Source organism: Harmonia axyridis, chromosome X (genome assembly GCF_914767665.1).
Source record: "Harmonia axyridis chromosome X, icHarAxyr1.1, whole genome shotgun sequence".
Taxonomy (NCBI): domain Eukaryota; kingdom Metazoa; phylum Arthropoda; class Insecta; order Coleoptera; family Coccinellidae; genus Harmonia; species Harmonia axyridis.
Genome location: NC_059508.1, coordinates 1546361 through 1563006, shown reverse-complemented (window position 1 = coordinate 1563006; position 16646 = coordinate 1546361). Strand labels below are relative to the sequence as shown.

The window sequence follows — 16646 nt, the reverse complement described above, 5'->3', positions numbered from 1 at the left end:
CTGAGATTTTTGTTTCAATTTTTATTATGTTAGATCGAACGGTCACGAAATAATACAGATGATCAACACTGATGAAGACTAATGTTTCGCCATTTTTATGGTTTGTATCGTCCATAATCATTTTCTTTCGGTTTTTTTGTAGTGAGATAACATAAAAAAATGCTTTCCAAATTATAATCACATGTTAAGAGAAAATGTCTTCTGAATTTTTTCCCAAAGCTAGTAAAAAATCTTTGATGATCATATCTTCAATTTCATAAAAATAATACTTCAGCCACTTAAGTGTCTTACATCCCTATAAAAAAACCTTCTTAATTCAAAGTGCTGTAACTTCGGAATTGAATTTGTAAATATTTTATGACAACAGCAAATCTTGGGTTTCATCGAGGAATCACCTCATGAATTATTGACATATCTTTATCGAACACCCTACATACCTTTTTTTGGAAAGAAGTGACATAAAAAGTTGTAGTTGATAATAAATGATAAATGCATTTTCATGAGAAAAGGCCATCAAAAGTATCGTAAAAATATAGATTTTTGAGCAAGAAGTTTAAAACTAATCAACTTTACGTCAGATGAGAACTTGAATGTGAGAATAGTGCCCTTATTATGAAATTAATCGTGCAAATAACAGACTAGATTTTCCTGAGAAATAGTTTATCTTTCTCTGAAAAAAGTGTTCAGAAGTGAAATGAGAGATTGAATCAATCACTAAAGCTGTAGCGGTTGATACACATGCTCCAAGCGAATAATTTAATCGATAATTCCAGATGAAATAGGGATTATTTCCAGTTGCGCAGTGTTGGATTTCAGAATGGATATAATATGAGGCAAGATATCCTAGATCGAGATGAAAACAAGCTGGGCCCGTATGTATTCTAGCTGTAAACCAGATTAAGGTCAAGTCATCTAATGAATGATCCTTCCGCTGTTGAGAGTGCCACAATAAATCATTAAATCTTTGTAAATGAAGCCGCAACACGATTATAGTGCACACAAAAGCTGTTTCCAATTTTATGCGCTGCCTCATCTTACATCTCATCGTCTGTTCGTGTTACTCTTAGAAATGTTGTCGTATTTGAAATATTAGTAAGTTTCTCTCTGTTGGAATGTATGTTGTATGAAAATTGCACACTTCTCTGAGTGTTCATTTGATGTGCTTTCTTCCAAAGAGGAACCTTTTCTGTTACTTCATTTAGACTATTAGTTTTCACTTCGATACTCATCAATCATTATTTCACTTCATCTTGTTCATCTTCATTTCAAGACTTTACTTCCATTTTTTTGGTGTACCTACACTGTACGATCATTCCTCATCAAATACCCATTTCGACCTTTTTATAACCCCCAAAATAGACCGATCTTCTGAACTCCTAGTAACCGGATGCCATGCAAGTCTAGTTATTCTTTTTTCGGAAAATAAGTTTTACTAAGAATCCTCGTACTTTTTCAATCATGAACTGATTTATTTGGTGTCTATTAGCTTGTTAGGACTTCTTGTTTAAAGAGGATATCCGGATATCTCTCAACAGTGTACATATGGTTATCATAACTACTCAAGTGATGAATGCAGTTTCCTTGAAAGCACCTTCGGGTTTTTTTTATCCCTATTTATGTATTTTGTTTATACATCTTACTAATAATTTTCTACATTCAACATTTCAGTTCTTTTAGTAGAATAGCACATCTGGATAATTCATTTTATGCACCTATCCTTTATAAGGCTAGGAGAGGGTTATGTTCAATGTTAAATGTTGACGCTTTATCTATCACTCAAATACAAGAATCTGTATGTTCTTCTCATATGTTCTTTTCGTATGTTCGATTGTGATTTTCTTGATCTTGAATGTCGCCTCAACTCCTTGGTTCTATTTCAGATATCAGACTTCAGTTGAATGAACAATTAAGATGTTTGGATCTACGAATGGAGGCCCAAGTGGCCTTGGTTACCGAGCTTCAAGAGTTTTTTCGCAGAAGGGGAGAGTTAGAGTTAGATTACTCGAAGAATTTGGATAAATTAGTGAAGAGTATACAACTGAGACATAGGGAACAAAAACAGAAGTGAGTAGTACCCTTTATGTTGAAAATAGTCACTCAATTTGTGAATTTCTTTAGGAGGGAACAGTGGCCTTTATTTTCAAGTTATACATGTTGGCAACAGTTGGTTGACCAAACTAAAAATTTAAGTAAGGACCATGTAGCCTTATCAGAGGTTTACTCAACACATTTAGTTGCTAGGTTATCCCAGGTTATGGATGATGTCCAACGAATCTACAAGAAGGTGAGTACCAACCTCGTCACAAAAGAAAATTGAGGTCTAGCATGTCATATTTTTCCACCAGTGTCGGGAAATTGGCTATGAGACGCACGAGGAAATTCTAAGAGTACTTCACGAGTTGCACACTACAATGAAAACATATCATAGCTACCAGGCTGAATTAAGACAGACTGAGGGAAAATTGAGGCTTGCAGAAAACCAGAGGAACAAACTCGAGCAGTCTCTATCACAAGACAAGCTGGAAAGGTCAAAGAAATATAAAATGATGGAAAAAGAAGTACAAAAGGTGAGGCCATTTTTTGTTAATACTTATTAGAAATTTGAAAGATTTTAAAACCCCTCTCATGTTATTCGGTGATGTACATTGACCACATAATGGAAATTTTCAATTGACGTTAGTGAATATTTGTCAAAAAAAAATTGCAATTGAAAAAGTGGAATTCGAAGAGGTCGTCAAAATGCAGTTTGTGTTCGATTTCATTATCGATTCAACCTTTTTAATTTATGAAGAACTTTCAGATATAAATAATAAAATCTGAATCAATTTTTTACATTCGCACGGCAGCAATCGTTTGAGGTTAGAATTCAATGTTGCTTTGAATGTCATATGTTTTGTATTTCCTTTCAGTATCTGATTAAATTCCTAGAATAACTAGCATAATTTATTGTTGAAAATATTAAAATTTGCATTAAAACTCTGAACGTAAAGGAACGAAAATACAAACGGCACATGTCCAATCCAGTTTGTTTTCAATAACTGGTATTAACTGGTATTGAATTATTCGAGTTTTAGAATTTTTTTTTCATATTTAATAACATTTTTTTTAATCAAATTTTATATCGTCTACTATGCGGATGTGAATGTATATGACAATAAGGGAATAATATAATGGCATTCAGACAATTCTTTAATTTCGTAAAAACTACCTCCTCGAGCCCGCAACTTCCTAACTATCCACTTTTTCCGGAATAAAAAAATTATCTGCATGCCATTATACAGGGTAATTCACCGCGATGGCTTATTAGGAGTTTATGGAGAACTGATCTTTTGTGCTGAAAATTTGCATGTTGGGGTTTGGGACAATGATCTTTCTCCCTTAAATATTTTCAGATTTCTACAACTTCCGCCTTTACAGATTACTACTTCCTTATTTCAAAAGACACACCCATTATATTATTGCAATAATAGATAGCTTTTTTTATGACAATTTCAGTAATATGCCATACCTTGGGTAAAAAGTCAACAGTTCATTAGTTAATGGGATAAAAAAATGGTGGAGGAGACACATTTTTTTCGAAAAAACCTTCTTCATTTTCGATTCTGCAAATACGTAGTATTATAAGACTGTCTGCAGTTTGAATCAAAAATGTACAGGGTGATTGAAAGAATATCATGAACTTGGAAGTACTAAAAGAGTGGGGGTTACTTAAGCAAACCCTATACCTAAAATGAATACTTGAAAGTTATCGAGGAATAATTTTAAATGAGGAAAAACTGCAATTTACAACTGAGTGGAGTAGTCAAATCAAATCAATCAATCAAATTTATTTCACAAATAGTTACAAAGCCAAAGGTAACAATTAATAGTCAAAAAAAATATATATACCAAAACATTTGAAATAGAAAACAGTATCAAAAATGAATACACATGTATTATTATATTCATTATACGAGTATTGAGAATTTCACTGAAAAACATCGGACAGAAACTCCTCAATAGAATAATAGGCCTTCGAAATCATCAAATTTCGGAGACGTCTCTTGAAACCATCTTGAGTTTTGAAGTCCACAGGAAGATGGTTATATAACTTTATGCCTAAATAGTTAGTGGCTTTTTGTGCATTTTTGATCCTATGATATGGAATACAGAGATCATTTCTATTGCGAGTAGCGTATTGATGGAATTCGCCCGTCGTAAAATATTTGTGTTTATTTTCATGAATGTAATTTAGACATGAAAAAATGAACTGGGAATAGAAGGTAAGTATTCTTAATTTTTTGAAATATTCCCTGCAGGAAGTGGTGTTATTAATACCCGCAATTGTTCTTATGGCTCTCTTCTGCTTCAGGAAAACCAGATCTGCCTCCGACGCATCGCCCCAGATAATTATTGCATAAGACATACAGCTATGGAATAGAGCGAAATAAGTATTTACCAAAATGTTCTTTTGGGTAATTTTTTTCAGCCTGGAGAGCAGAAATATTGTAGACGATAACTTTTTTACCACCTTTTCTATGTGACAACTGAATTTGAAGTTTTCTTGAATTTCTATTCCAAGAAATTTCGCACTTGCGACACTCTGTGTAGTTCTCGGCCTCATGTCTATTTCCAATATTTTAGTTTTTTCTAGATTCATAAGGAGACCGTTGGAATTGAACCAAAACTTAGCTTCTTGAAGAGTTTTATGTGTCTTTGTTCTGAGTGACTCTGAGTTTTTACAGGAGTTCAAGAATGATGTGTCATCCGCATAATTACAAACATTTTCACATGTTATATTGCAGGGTAGATCGTTCATATATACAATGAAGAGGAGAGGCCCCAAAATAGAACCTTGGGGTACACCCTTGCTGATTTTCATACAAGTTGTTGATTTATTATTGACTAGAATATATTGTTGTCTATTTTCCATATATGAAGCGATCAGTTTAAGGGGCAGGCCTCGTATCCCATAATATTCTAATTTTCTCAGGAGGATTTTGTGAGAAACATTATCGAAAGCCTTCGACAGATCGCATAAACTCAGTTCTACCTTGTTGCCGTCATCAAGGCCTTCCGTAATTTTTTCTATGACTTCTATCAGTGCTGTAATAGTCGACTTTTTCTCTCTATATCCATGCTGTTTATTTGTTAAATATTTATGTGTTTCCATGTATTTCATTAATCTATTCTTTATCAAACTCTCCATGATTTTTGATAATGCTGGAAGAATAGAAATCGGCCTGTAGTTATGTGGCATGTTCTTTTTGCCGCTTTGTTTATAAACAGGAACGATTTTCGCTTTCTTTTGGGATTCCGGGAAAACACCTTCTTCGAAACATCTGTTGATAATGATAGTGAGAGGTTCCGCGATAACATTTATAATATCTTTCAGAATACAAGTGGATAAACCATATGTATCTGAAGTATGTTTGCCTTTCAGTGAATTTGTTATCATTTTCACTTCATCCGGTGTTGCCGGATCCAAGAAAAATGACTTAAAATTCCTTATTCTTACTTTATTGAGATATTGTTCAGACTGATCTAAGTCAATATGTTGAGAGTCATCATTCAACTTATCAAGGAACTTGTAGAATTCTTCCGGGTCCACTACATTCTCAATGTCCCTTTTTTTCCTGAGGGAATTGACGATTTCCCAAGTCACTTTCTGTTTATTCTCGGATTGACTTATTCGCCTTGAATAGTATTCCTTTCTAGCTTCTTCCAATGACTTTCTATATTCTTTGAGATATATTTTATATAATTGCACTGCTTCATTTTCCTTTCTCACTTGAATTCGTGTTTGTAGTGCATCTAATCGGTTCTTTATTTCCTTTAATTCCTCAGTGTACCAGGGTTGTTGTTTGGACTTTTTCGCTGGTTTTATCTCTTTCCTGATTAATGGACAATATTGATTCAGTGCTGATAAAACGTCGTTTTGAAAATTCTCAAATATCTGGTTTGGGTCATCAGTTCTATATTTATCTTCAGTCCAATCAACTTCACTTAGGTGAGTTACCAGTTTACTTATTTTATACTTTGTAATTTTTCTTACATACTGAAATTCCTTTTTTGATTTTCTATCTCCGAAAATACTAAAATCAGCTCTCTGTGCTAGATGGTCAGATATATGAGGATTGAACGTACTAGTACTGATGCCATGAGTGTTATAATAATTGTGAAAGATGTTGTCTATGCACGTAGATGATTCCAAGGTAACTCTTGATGCCGTCCCGAAGAGAGGTTCGAACCCGAATTCCTTCATCAGATTCAGCAACCTTTTCGAGTCCTTAGAAGACTTCAACAGATCCACATTGAAGTCTCCACCAATAAAAGTTATTTGATCTTTTGTTTTTTCAGTTATAGTCCTTAGACACAACACCAAACTGCTGAAAAAATTTTCAACGTCGTATTTTGCACACGAAGGTGCTCTGTAAATACCAATCACTTTCATATTCAGTTTATTTATTTCAATGCCTGTCACTTCGAAGTTTCCCTCTAATTCACATTTCTTCAAGTCTTCAATAATCGATGTATTGTGATGATCTTTCACTATAATAGCAACACCTCCGTGTGCCGTGTTATATCTAGCAAAAAATGATGCAACTTTGAAACCAGGTATGTTGAGCTGAGAATAATAACTTTCAGGCATCCAAGTTTCCGTGAATATCGCAAAATTTATGACATTTTCATTGAGAAATTGTTCTATATGGTATATTTTAGCCTTTATTGAACGACAGTTTAAATTAACTATCCTATAATCACATTCTTTGGCCATATTGTCGAAAAAATCGAAATCTTTGGATAGTAACACCTTTTGGCCATGTTTCTGGTTTATTCAGCACATCTAGTAGTTTGAAATCTGCTCCCACTCTGAAAGATGAACTAGAAGTGTTTTCCTTTTCTTGTATTTTATCAACAAGAAAACTCGCACCTGGCATCTTCACATTCAAATAATTCCTTATATGATCGCAAGTTACTCCTGGTTTTACTCTGCCTACATGTAACCAAGCTCTTTTTGTTATAGCCGCAAAACTTATTCCTTCATTCGACGAATCTTCCTCTTCAATGGATCCAATGATTTTTTCGTCCCTTTTTTTCCCTTTAGGTTTCTTGATAGTTTGTCTAGATTGCGTTAACTTCGATTTTTTCTTTATATCTTGCACAGAATATTCATTAAGTTGGTTCTTTTCTACCTTTCCATTTGTAACTTCTGTTTCTGATTCGGCAACGCTGTTTGAAATTCGCAACTTCATATCGCCAGGTAAATTTTTCTTATCAGATTCAAATGTTTTATGAACAGCATTTTGATTAGTATTTTTTTCATTTTGTAGCAATCTAATTATGAGTTTTTGATCTTCAATTCTTTCTTCTAATTGATTTACCAGTTTTAACAATATTTCGTCTCCTTTCTCTGATTTGAGGTTAGGATCCTGACTTGATATTCCAAGGTGTAAATCCACCATTTCTTTGGTTTTTTCAAAAGTAGTATTACTCATACCTGTAACACTATCGAAATTCACCACTTTATCAACAATTATCGAAACTAATTGCTCCTTATTCATACGGTTTAGTTGAGCCATGAGAAACGCTTTGTTTATCTCGACTGCCATTTTGAATTTTTCTTTAAATGTGTCTATAATTTTTCTTTATATATAGTCTATGACTTCCGTAAAACACTGAAAGCAACTAAAATCCGATGTTTCGATAAGTAAATTGGACATTCCAAGAATTGTATGAATTATTCGTAATTGAAATTGCTTTATGGATTTCTCGACAATCCCAACTGAAAATTAGGTATAATTCATGAAATTTAAAATTAATTTATCCAAACATCGAAATTTAGTTTCTTTCTGTTCTCCGGAAGTCACAGACTACTCCACACGGTTAGGAATTGCAGTTTTTACTCATTTAAAGTTCTTTCTCGATAACTCATGAAGTATTCATTTCAGGTATAGGGTTTGCTTAAGTATCCCCCACTATTTTTATACGTAGAATCGACTGAAATATTAAAAAATAATTCTAATTTGAAAATCTTGAGTTTTGATGAATTTGATTTGTCCAAGTTCATAATCTTCTTATAAACACCCTGTACATTTTTGATTCAAACTGCAAAAAGTCTTATGATACTACGTATTTGCAGAATCGAAAATGAAGAAGGTTTTTTCGAAAAAAAATGTGTCTCGGACACCATAATTTTTTTCATAAGAATCTCATTAACACATAAACCGTTGAGTTTTTACCCAAGGTATGGCATATTGCTGAAATTGTCATCGAAAAAGCTATCTAATGATGCAATAATATACTGGGTGTGTCATTGGAAATACGGAAGTAGTAGTTTGTTTCCGGTATAACCGGAAATTGTAGAGATCTGAAAATATTTCAGGAAGGAAGATCATTGTCTCAAACTCGAATATGCAAATTTTCAGCACAAAATTGTGATTAGTTTTCCATAAACGTCTAATAGGCTATCGCGGTGAATCACCTTGTATTATTCCGTAAGAATTATTTTCAGAAGTTGCCATTATTTTGAATAGATCAATATTTTTCATGATGTCAATAGTCTCTGAAACTGCCCTGTTTATCCATGAATTTCGCGTTTGGCAAACAATATGAAAAACAAGTTGGAATTTCCGTATTTTGAAGCCAGTTTTGAAAGTTTGGTTTACCATACGGTTGTATAAACAAATTCTCTCAGGATATATACGTTTTCCTATGATTCATTCGATATCATGTACAATTGATTTATTGTTTATTTGAAAATCATTTTTCCAGCGCAAAAGCAAATATACAGACGCCAAGGTGAAGGCGTTGAAAGCAAGGAATGAATACATTTTATGCTTGGAAGCGTCAAATACAACAATCCATAAATATTTCGTTGACGACTTGTCAGATCTTATAGATGTAAGTATAACTGATTTAAAAGAATAATTTCTTTTGAGGATTTTATTCTATATTTGATAAATCCAAACATTGATCATCTTTCTGACATTATCATTATTTATATCTGCCATAAGTGTCAATTTTCATTCAAATTTGTTTGAAAATTTCACCAATTTTCATCAAAAGAAGTGTGCTTCCAATAAAAATTGACATTTATGACACGTCCTTAACAGTTAGTATGAACTTTTTCAATAATGATACTCACCATTGTGAGATTTCCATGTAATGCCTCTGCCATAATGTCCTTGCTTCATTTTATAGTATACCACTGAAAATGAAACAAGAATTTAGATATCATGCCTTCTTTTTTCCAACTCTTAAGTTTACTTCTTACGAAACATTTTATTGTAGTGTATGGATTTTGGTTTTCACAACTGCATATCGAGGGCGCTCATGATGCATGTAACAGCTGAAGAAGGAAGACAAAAATCAGTTCAACATGGATTAGAACAACTGACAAATTGTATTAATTCTTTGGATTCAAGGCTGGACAAACAAAAATTTTTAGAATACAATCACAGTGCTTTTATGATACCGAAAAAACTTGAATTCCAAGGACAGAAAACTGACGATGTAAGCACAATTATTTCTTGCGTACTGATTAAAAAAATTGAGGTCAAAATCAATTCAGTCAGACCGATCATAATGACTAAAAATTTTCAGGATCAGTTGAGGTTCTGAATATCTTGTTTAAGCTTGTAAATGGCATATACCCAGAGGGAAGAATTGAACCTTATAATACAAGCATGCATTATTCGAAAAAAGAGACATTGTATTGAAAGTATCTTGTATTTCTATGTTTTTTCATGGCATTTCCTCACATTGAAGCTTAATTGATTAATTATATTATAATAATTCGAAAGAGAAATGCAAAATTCCGTTAAAAAAATTACATGAATACAAAAGTGAACAAGCGCGAAAGACCTCTTGGCTTCAAGTCATTGTTTCTCATTTAATTTTTTTTACAGCCACCAGAACCAGAGATACAGAAGGTGCTTCATCAGGAAATGGAAAGCAGACTTTCCCAACTTCAAAAACGGGTCACATCACTCAGGGCAGAATCTGAGGAAGTGTGGAAAACATTGGAAACAGCAGAATTCACACTGCTGGAAATGTTGAATGCTAAAGATTATGATTGTAGTGGTTACTTCGGGGAAAATTCTGTGCCTACAAACAAACCTCCTGAAACATTGTCTATGAAACAGCGATCTGATAGGCAAGAAACAGAAGAATTTTACCTCACTGTAAGTAAAATAAACCTCATTTCAAAAGTTATTTTGAAATACTCGTATGCTGGAATGATTAACTAGAATTATTATTATATTTCAGAAATTCAGGGAATATTTATTAGGATCCACAAGAATAGCGAGACTAGATTCTAAACAAGAGTACATTAGGAGTGCTATGTTATCAGAAACACCAGATTTTTGCAATACTTTGAAACCGGTAATTAAAACGCCAAGACGAAAAAGGATAGGCAGGCTTCAGATGAACGGTCAACCCAAATTGTTTGGTGGTTCTCTAGAAGAATACTTGGAGGCCACTAATCAAGAAATTCCTATAATTATGAAATCTTGCATAAGGGTGATCAATCTATATGGTAATTCATTAAATCATCCATTCCTTTGTTTATTCTTAAAAAAATTGAGATTCATAACCATTCACATAAATGATTTTATCTCTTTCTCAATGAAGTTTGTTTTCAGGGCTACACCATCAGGGTATATTCAGGGTTTCTGGTTCTCAAGTGGAGATAAATAATTTCAGAGAATGGTTTGAGAGGGGTGAGGATCCTCTTGCAGATATGACTGATGCATCCGACATAAATAGTGTTGCAGGTGTATTCAAGTTATATCTTAGAGAGTTAAGAGAACCTCTATTCCCTATAATATATTTTGAACAATTCATGGATTTAGCACGTGAGTCGAAGATTCAAACTATAAAGTTTTTTATCTTATTGATATTTAATTTCCAGAATTAGAATCCAAGAGGGACTTCATAAATAGAATGAAGGAACTCATAATGAGTTTGCCAAGAAGTGTTGTGATAGTTATGAGATATTTATTCGCATTTTTGAACCAGTAAGTCAAATAGTCTATCGTAATATAGACAAAAAAAAAATTGAATAATTAATGCAACCTAACTTTTGAAAATTCATTTGATATTAAATTTATATGCATTTTTTATGTGTGTGTGTGTTATAGTTTTGAAAGAATCTTTGCTTCACAGTTTATCCGAATTTTCTGATGAAAACATGATGGATCCTTACAATTTGGCAATATGTTTTGGACCGACTTTAGTGCCAGTGCCTGATGACAAGGATCAGGTGCAATATCAAAATCAAGTTAATGAGCTCATTAAAAATATTATCATGTATAATGAGGATATTTTCCCGAATGATGAGGGCATCGTATATGAGAAATATATTTCACCTGAACCCGATGATCAGTAAGTTTGCTTCGGCTTTACTGGAAAATTTAATTATTGATTTATTTTTTGTTTTTATAGGGATGTTGGCGATTCTCCTTCAGATATAACACAAGAAGATCTCTATTCCGAAGTATATCCTTCAGAAGATGGTAAGTAAAATTTCTCCCATGAATACCCTCCTGTTTTTTTTAATTTCTACAGTAATTACAATATCATTAATCACATGTTCATATTTATAAGGTATTCTTAATCTAATCTTGAAGAAGGGATAATGGCATTTTCAGTTTACTACATAATACGCTTTTTTCTATTAATTTTTTTTCTGAACTTCACTATACTGAGTGAACCAGTAATAGTATTTTCTATTTTCAAATACATCGAAATCGACATTATTGTTAGTATATGCATGTCAACACCATAATAATAAATGGGATTTTTGTCTACTTTTCAAAAAGATTTCCATTCATATGTAACCAAATTTTTGTGATCCTCAAGGCCTAGGTCATTTTTTAATTAGGTGTTAACCTATCACATTTAAGAACATCAATTGAGATCTTATGGAAACAATCATTTTAGATTCGGAGAACCTTGAAGCAACCGCACAATTTGATTTCACAGCAAGATCACACAGAGAACTATCACTGAAGAAAGGTGATGTGGTTACACTTTACTGTCAAGTTTCCAACGACTGGTGGAGAGGTTGTGTCAATGGACAAGAAGGGCTTATTCCTGACAAATATATATCTCTAAAAATGAAGTAAGTGCATGCATATTTATTTAGGCTTCATTACCTGGAAGGTAAGAGCTAATTTTTTTGTTGTGGTATTTTGAATCCACATTTCGAATTGTACGACCTGCAAAACATAATGGTCTATATGTAAATATGCAGGGGAATTGCAACACATATGAATGGAATTGAACGACTAAGCTTGACAGCAAAATTTTGTTAATGGTTCTGATTCTATATTTCCACCTATCCAAATTTTATGCCATCAGTAAAGACCACTGAGAATTTGAATAAATCTGCGAAAAATTCAAAATTAATTTCCATTCTTGATGTAGCGATATCCAGGTTCTGAGTGTAAATAACGTTTTTTCAGAGATGAAGATCGAGATAAACTAGAGAATTTGAAGTCTAGTTCATCTGAAGAGTCCATGAGAAGGAGGGCTTCAAGCTCCAATGATTCTGTCTTATCTGAAAGTTCCATCTCTGCTACAAATTCTCCTCTTATACAGTGTGCTCCAGTAACATGGACAAATGTTTCTGATATGGCTGAATCTATCTCTATAGATCAGAATTCTTCAGCAGTGACTATTACTCAGTCAAGAGAGGTATTGGAAACTACAGTTTAGTGCACGAGTTTTGACTGTATGTGCTGTGTTGATTTTGATTAGTTTCTTGATTTATGTAGTTTTCTGTTTTGCATTGAAGTGAACTTTGTTTATTGTCTCATATGTACATTGAATGTCAGTAACGGTCGAATCAAATGAATGTCCTAGAGTCCATATTAGTTTTTCTTTCAGGATGTTTGCAGACCAACTACTTAGTTTTTCGAGTGTTGCATTTTGTTGAATTTTAATCATTTCACAATGGGACATGGAAAATCACGAAGAGTGGTATGTGGAAAAATGTGATATGTTAATTTAACATAATTGTTTCACATCTAACTAACAATTTTGGTTGCTTTGTCGCTTTTGTGAAACATTTTAATTTTACATTGGTAAAAGTTCATCAAATGAGGCAATAGAAAAACGGATATTTCATTAAAATTATTTTGAATTGAAAAATAAGAAATTTTCTGCCCCATTTCCTGAATTTTTCTCCCTAAACAATCTTTAGCATGATCATCAATTTGGTTGATTCGTTCAAAGGAAAATAAACTATTCAACATTGTGTCACTTCCCTTTCAGTGTTATCACAAACACATTCATCTTCTTGATCTTTCATTCTCATTGTTTTGCATGTTGGGACGCTTGTGGTGATTGAAATCTAGAAGAACGGCAAAACAAAATTGTTCAAACAATGAAGACTCATTGTACATATGGGATAGTTCTCCTGTAATATTGCATTTGCTGGGTGTTTAGTAGAAAGATGAAATACAGAAATTCTTGAATCTTAAACTTTTTTTTCAGAAGGGAAATAAAAGATTGAATTCTTTGGAGAATGCAGAATCTCAGCCTTCCATCAAAACAGACGAATGTATCCAGCATCACACAACTATTAATGTAAATCAGATAACTCCTCAACCACAGTCCATCACAATCAATGGCTCTACAGTCACTGTTGCTAAACCTATTGAAAAAGACGTTGAAGAGAGTGGTAAAGTTGAGGAATCCGTTGTTATACGAAAAGTTCACAAAGCTGAAAGTGAAATTGACGAAAGTGATGTGGACTTTTCGCAAAACCGGGAACTTTGGCAAAGAAGAGCAAACTCACAGTCGAACATACAAATTCCTAGCAATTTGAAGGTCAACAGACATTCTGAATCATTTGTTCAACGTCAAAATCATACGCCGGATTTGGTTATGGATCTGCCGCTTCTAGGGAATTGTAGCCCCAAAGAAATTGCTAAAAAATCAGTATATGTATCTACAAACATAGAAACGGCAGAACCTGAAAAAACAGTTGATAGCCCACCATCTTTGGATAGCCCTGAAATGCAGACTGCTGCAGAAAGATTCGCCAAACAAAACCAGTGTACGCTTAAAAAAAACACCAAGGTGCATATAGATAATACTGATGTGATAACCATAACAAGTCCTATGCCGGATAGGAAGTATGCAACAATTTCAGGAAATCTTGCTACAACCACATTCAAACCTCAGGTAAAGGCCAAACCTCCCGTTTTGAAGAAACCAGTCTTTGCAGTTCCTCTTCCTGCATTAGCTGCCGAATGTGGTAAAGAGACTAACCCCACTTGAATCAAGAAATATTGAGTTTGATAAGAATCGAAATGGTGGAATATTGGTTTGACTCTTAAAATGTATGCTGATTTTGAAGAGGTTTGTTGAATTCATTTTTAAGATGATGTTTTTGTCATCGAAATTCTCAGTTTTACATATTATTTGATTCGAGTGAAACCCAATTTGTTACTGCTAATTGATGATATTAAACAATTGAAAGATATGTGTGGACCAATTCAGTTGCCACTGATTTTTACACAGTAGGGTGCGCTGTCTTATTAAAATTTAAAACTTTACTTCCATCAATTTTGATCAACAGGAATATTTTTGATATTTTTATATTGAGATCTACATTGAATGGTGAAATGAAGATATATGAGATAATGTTGGTACATAGGCTAAGTAATGTTTTGTTCCATATCAGGAAAATATTTCATGGCCTATTTTTTCAATGAATGCCATAATGTGTTAGGGCGCATCTTGTATATGTGAACATGAAAAATTTGAGAATATTAATCCTACTGGGGTGCACAATTGAACTTATCCCTTTATAATGAGTATAATCAAAACAAACCCATACTTCTAAACAGAATCTAATTTCTTTGCCAATGGATGAATAAATGGAATCATATGATTTTTCTCAAATAACCCTAATAGTCTCAATAACTCGCTACAATTCACTCATTCCAATTTTGAATTCAGGCAAGTTGCTAAGGATTGAATTATATTCGCAAATTTATTGAAACTGAATTATTTCACTAAAAATTTCTTTTAATATCTACTATTATCATTTCATTACTCTAACATTAAAAGTTTTTGAACAATTTCATACATTTTTCGTTTAAGGAAGGATTATTGTTTTCATTTTTTATCCTTTATCTTATTCAGAAAATGCATTCCTGATCAGCCTTAATGCTGTAGATACCAGGAATGAATTTTCATTATACATTTTTGAAATGAATATGAAGATATTTCGTAGATTTTTTTCTACGCAATATCTTTGTTAATTTTCAATCAACTGTTCTCATTTTTCAGAACCTAAATATTTAATCTTCAATGAAATTATCCTGTAGCCTAAATATTTGTGGTTAAACTTAGATTTTTAAGAATTGGTTCTTGCTTTCCCAATTGGCCTCAAAGAAATGTATACAAAAATATTCATCTCACTATATGAATGTCTTGACCATGGTGCTTTTATTGATATTTTCTTTCCTATCATAAAGAAAATCAAGCTTATGGATGTTGTGATCATCTTATTAACCAAAGTTTACTGATGGTAATATTTGTGACAATATATTGAAATTTGGAAACGAATCTTGGTTTTTTTAATAGTCGATATTTTAGAATGGTGCCCATTGATGTTATTTATTCTCAATTTTTCAATAGATATAATCTTATGTATTTATAGTTTTGTATATTTTACAAGGAATTAATTTCTAAGACTGATATTCCATAGCAGTTAGGTAGAGATAAACTAATGTTTTATAATTGAAGGGGTTGTTTAGAACTCATCAGATACGTAAATCCCTATGCCAATTTTTTTCAATTTATACAAGACGAAAAACGCCAAAAATAATATTTACTATACTATAGACCCATTTTGTTGATGAAGGGTTGAAAGTATGATCTAAAGAATATGCTCCAATTTTTTATACCTAAGAAAGCCTCAAGTATTAAATGACATCTGACAGTTATTGTCTGAACGTATTCTAAAATTTGCACAAATATCAATGTCTTAATCTTTAAAAAATAAATACTCCAATGTTTGATAAGTCTACATATAATCCTATACTTGAATTGTTTCAATGTTTTTTCAGATGTTTTATTAGTTTTCTACTCATAATGTATATTTTATATTAATCAACTTTTTAATGCCTTATTAAAGGAGTGAACATCTTAGATAAGTTATAATTCGATTTTGCAATTCTAAATATTCATAAGGCGTGAATCTCAAAAATAGATGTGGTGTCTTTCATATTTAGTGCAGAGAAGCTGTGAAGATATTGTCTAAATATTATTATGTACAATGTATACTCATTAAGAAAATGACATTATATAATTATTACCTGTCCATATTTGTGTTTTTCTATTTCTTTCAATCTTTAGACTTTTTCCACAGTAGCGCTGCGGTCTCCATATCAATAATTAAGTGAATTTTTAATGCTTTGAAAAAAAAAAGATTTCAAGAAATCAATATATTTTTATAATTTTTTCTATAGTTTTCAATAGAAATTGGCACAAAATATTGAGAAAATCATTGCTCCTTTTAAAGACATTTCTTCTAAATTCTTCAAACACTTCTACTAACAGTAAGAATATTGGTCTAAAATCAAATAATTATTCATCAATTTCTTGAGATAATTGACTTAGAAATTAATGTTTGACGAAAA

General features: G+C 32.5%; 1 protein-coding gene across 3 annotated transcripts in view; it reads left to right on the top strand.

The window, feature by feature from the left end:
- The window catches only part of LOC123686357 (SLIT-ROBO Rho GTPase-activating protein 1-like), a 31440-nt gene extending 15111 nt beyond the window's left edge, over positions 1-16329 (top strand). For 2 of the 3 annotated variants that reach the window (XM_045626420.1, XM_045626422.1), the window contains exons 2-15: positions 1881-2064; positions 2119-2284; positions 2346-2567; positions 8755-8883; positions 9274-9495; positions 9891-10166; positions 10252-10522; positions 10629-10841; positions 10898-11003; positions 11152-11370; positions 11431-11501; positions 11929-12109; positions 12453-12684; positions 13486-16329. In XM_045626420.1, the coding sequence (XP_045482376.1) occupies positions 1881-2064; positions 2119-2284; positions 2346-2567; positions 8755-8883; positions 9274-9495; positions 9891-10166; positions 10252-10522; positions 10629-10841; positions 10898-11003; positions 11152-11370; positions 11431-11501; positions 11929-12109; positions 12453-12684; positions 13486-14274 (3281 nt within the window). In that variant the 3' untranslated portion in view covers positions 14275-16329. Of the gene's footprint in view, positions 1-558; positions 1093-1880; positions 2065-2118; positions 2285-2345; positions 2568-8754; positions 8884-9273; positions 9496-9890; positions 10167-10251; positions 10523-10628; positions 10842-10897; positions 11004-11151; positions 11371-11430; positions 11502-11928; positions 12110-12452; positions 12685-13485 lie in introns of those variants that run through there. The other variant, XM_045626421.1, reaches the window with a different exon arrangement.
- The last annotated feature ends 317 nt before the right edge of the window (positions 16330-16646 follow it).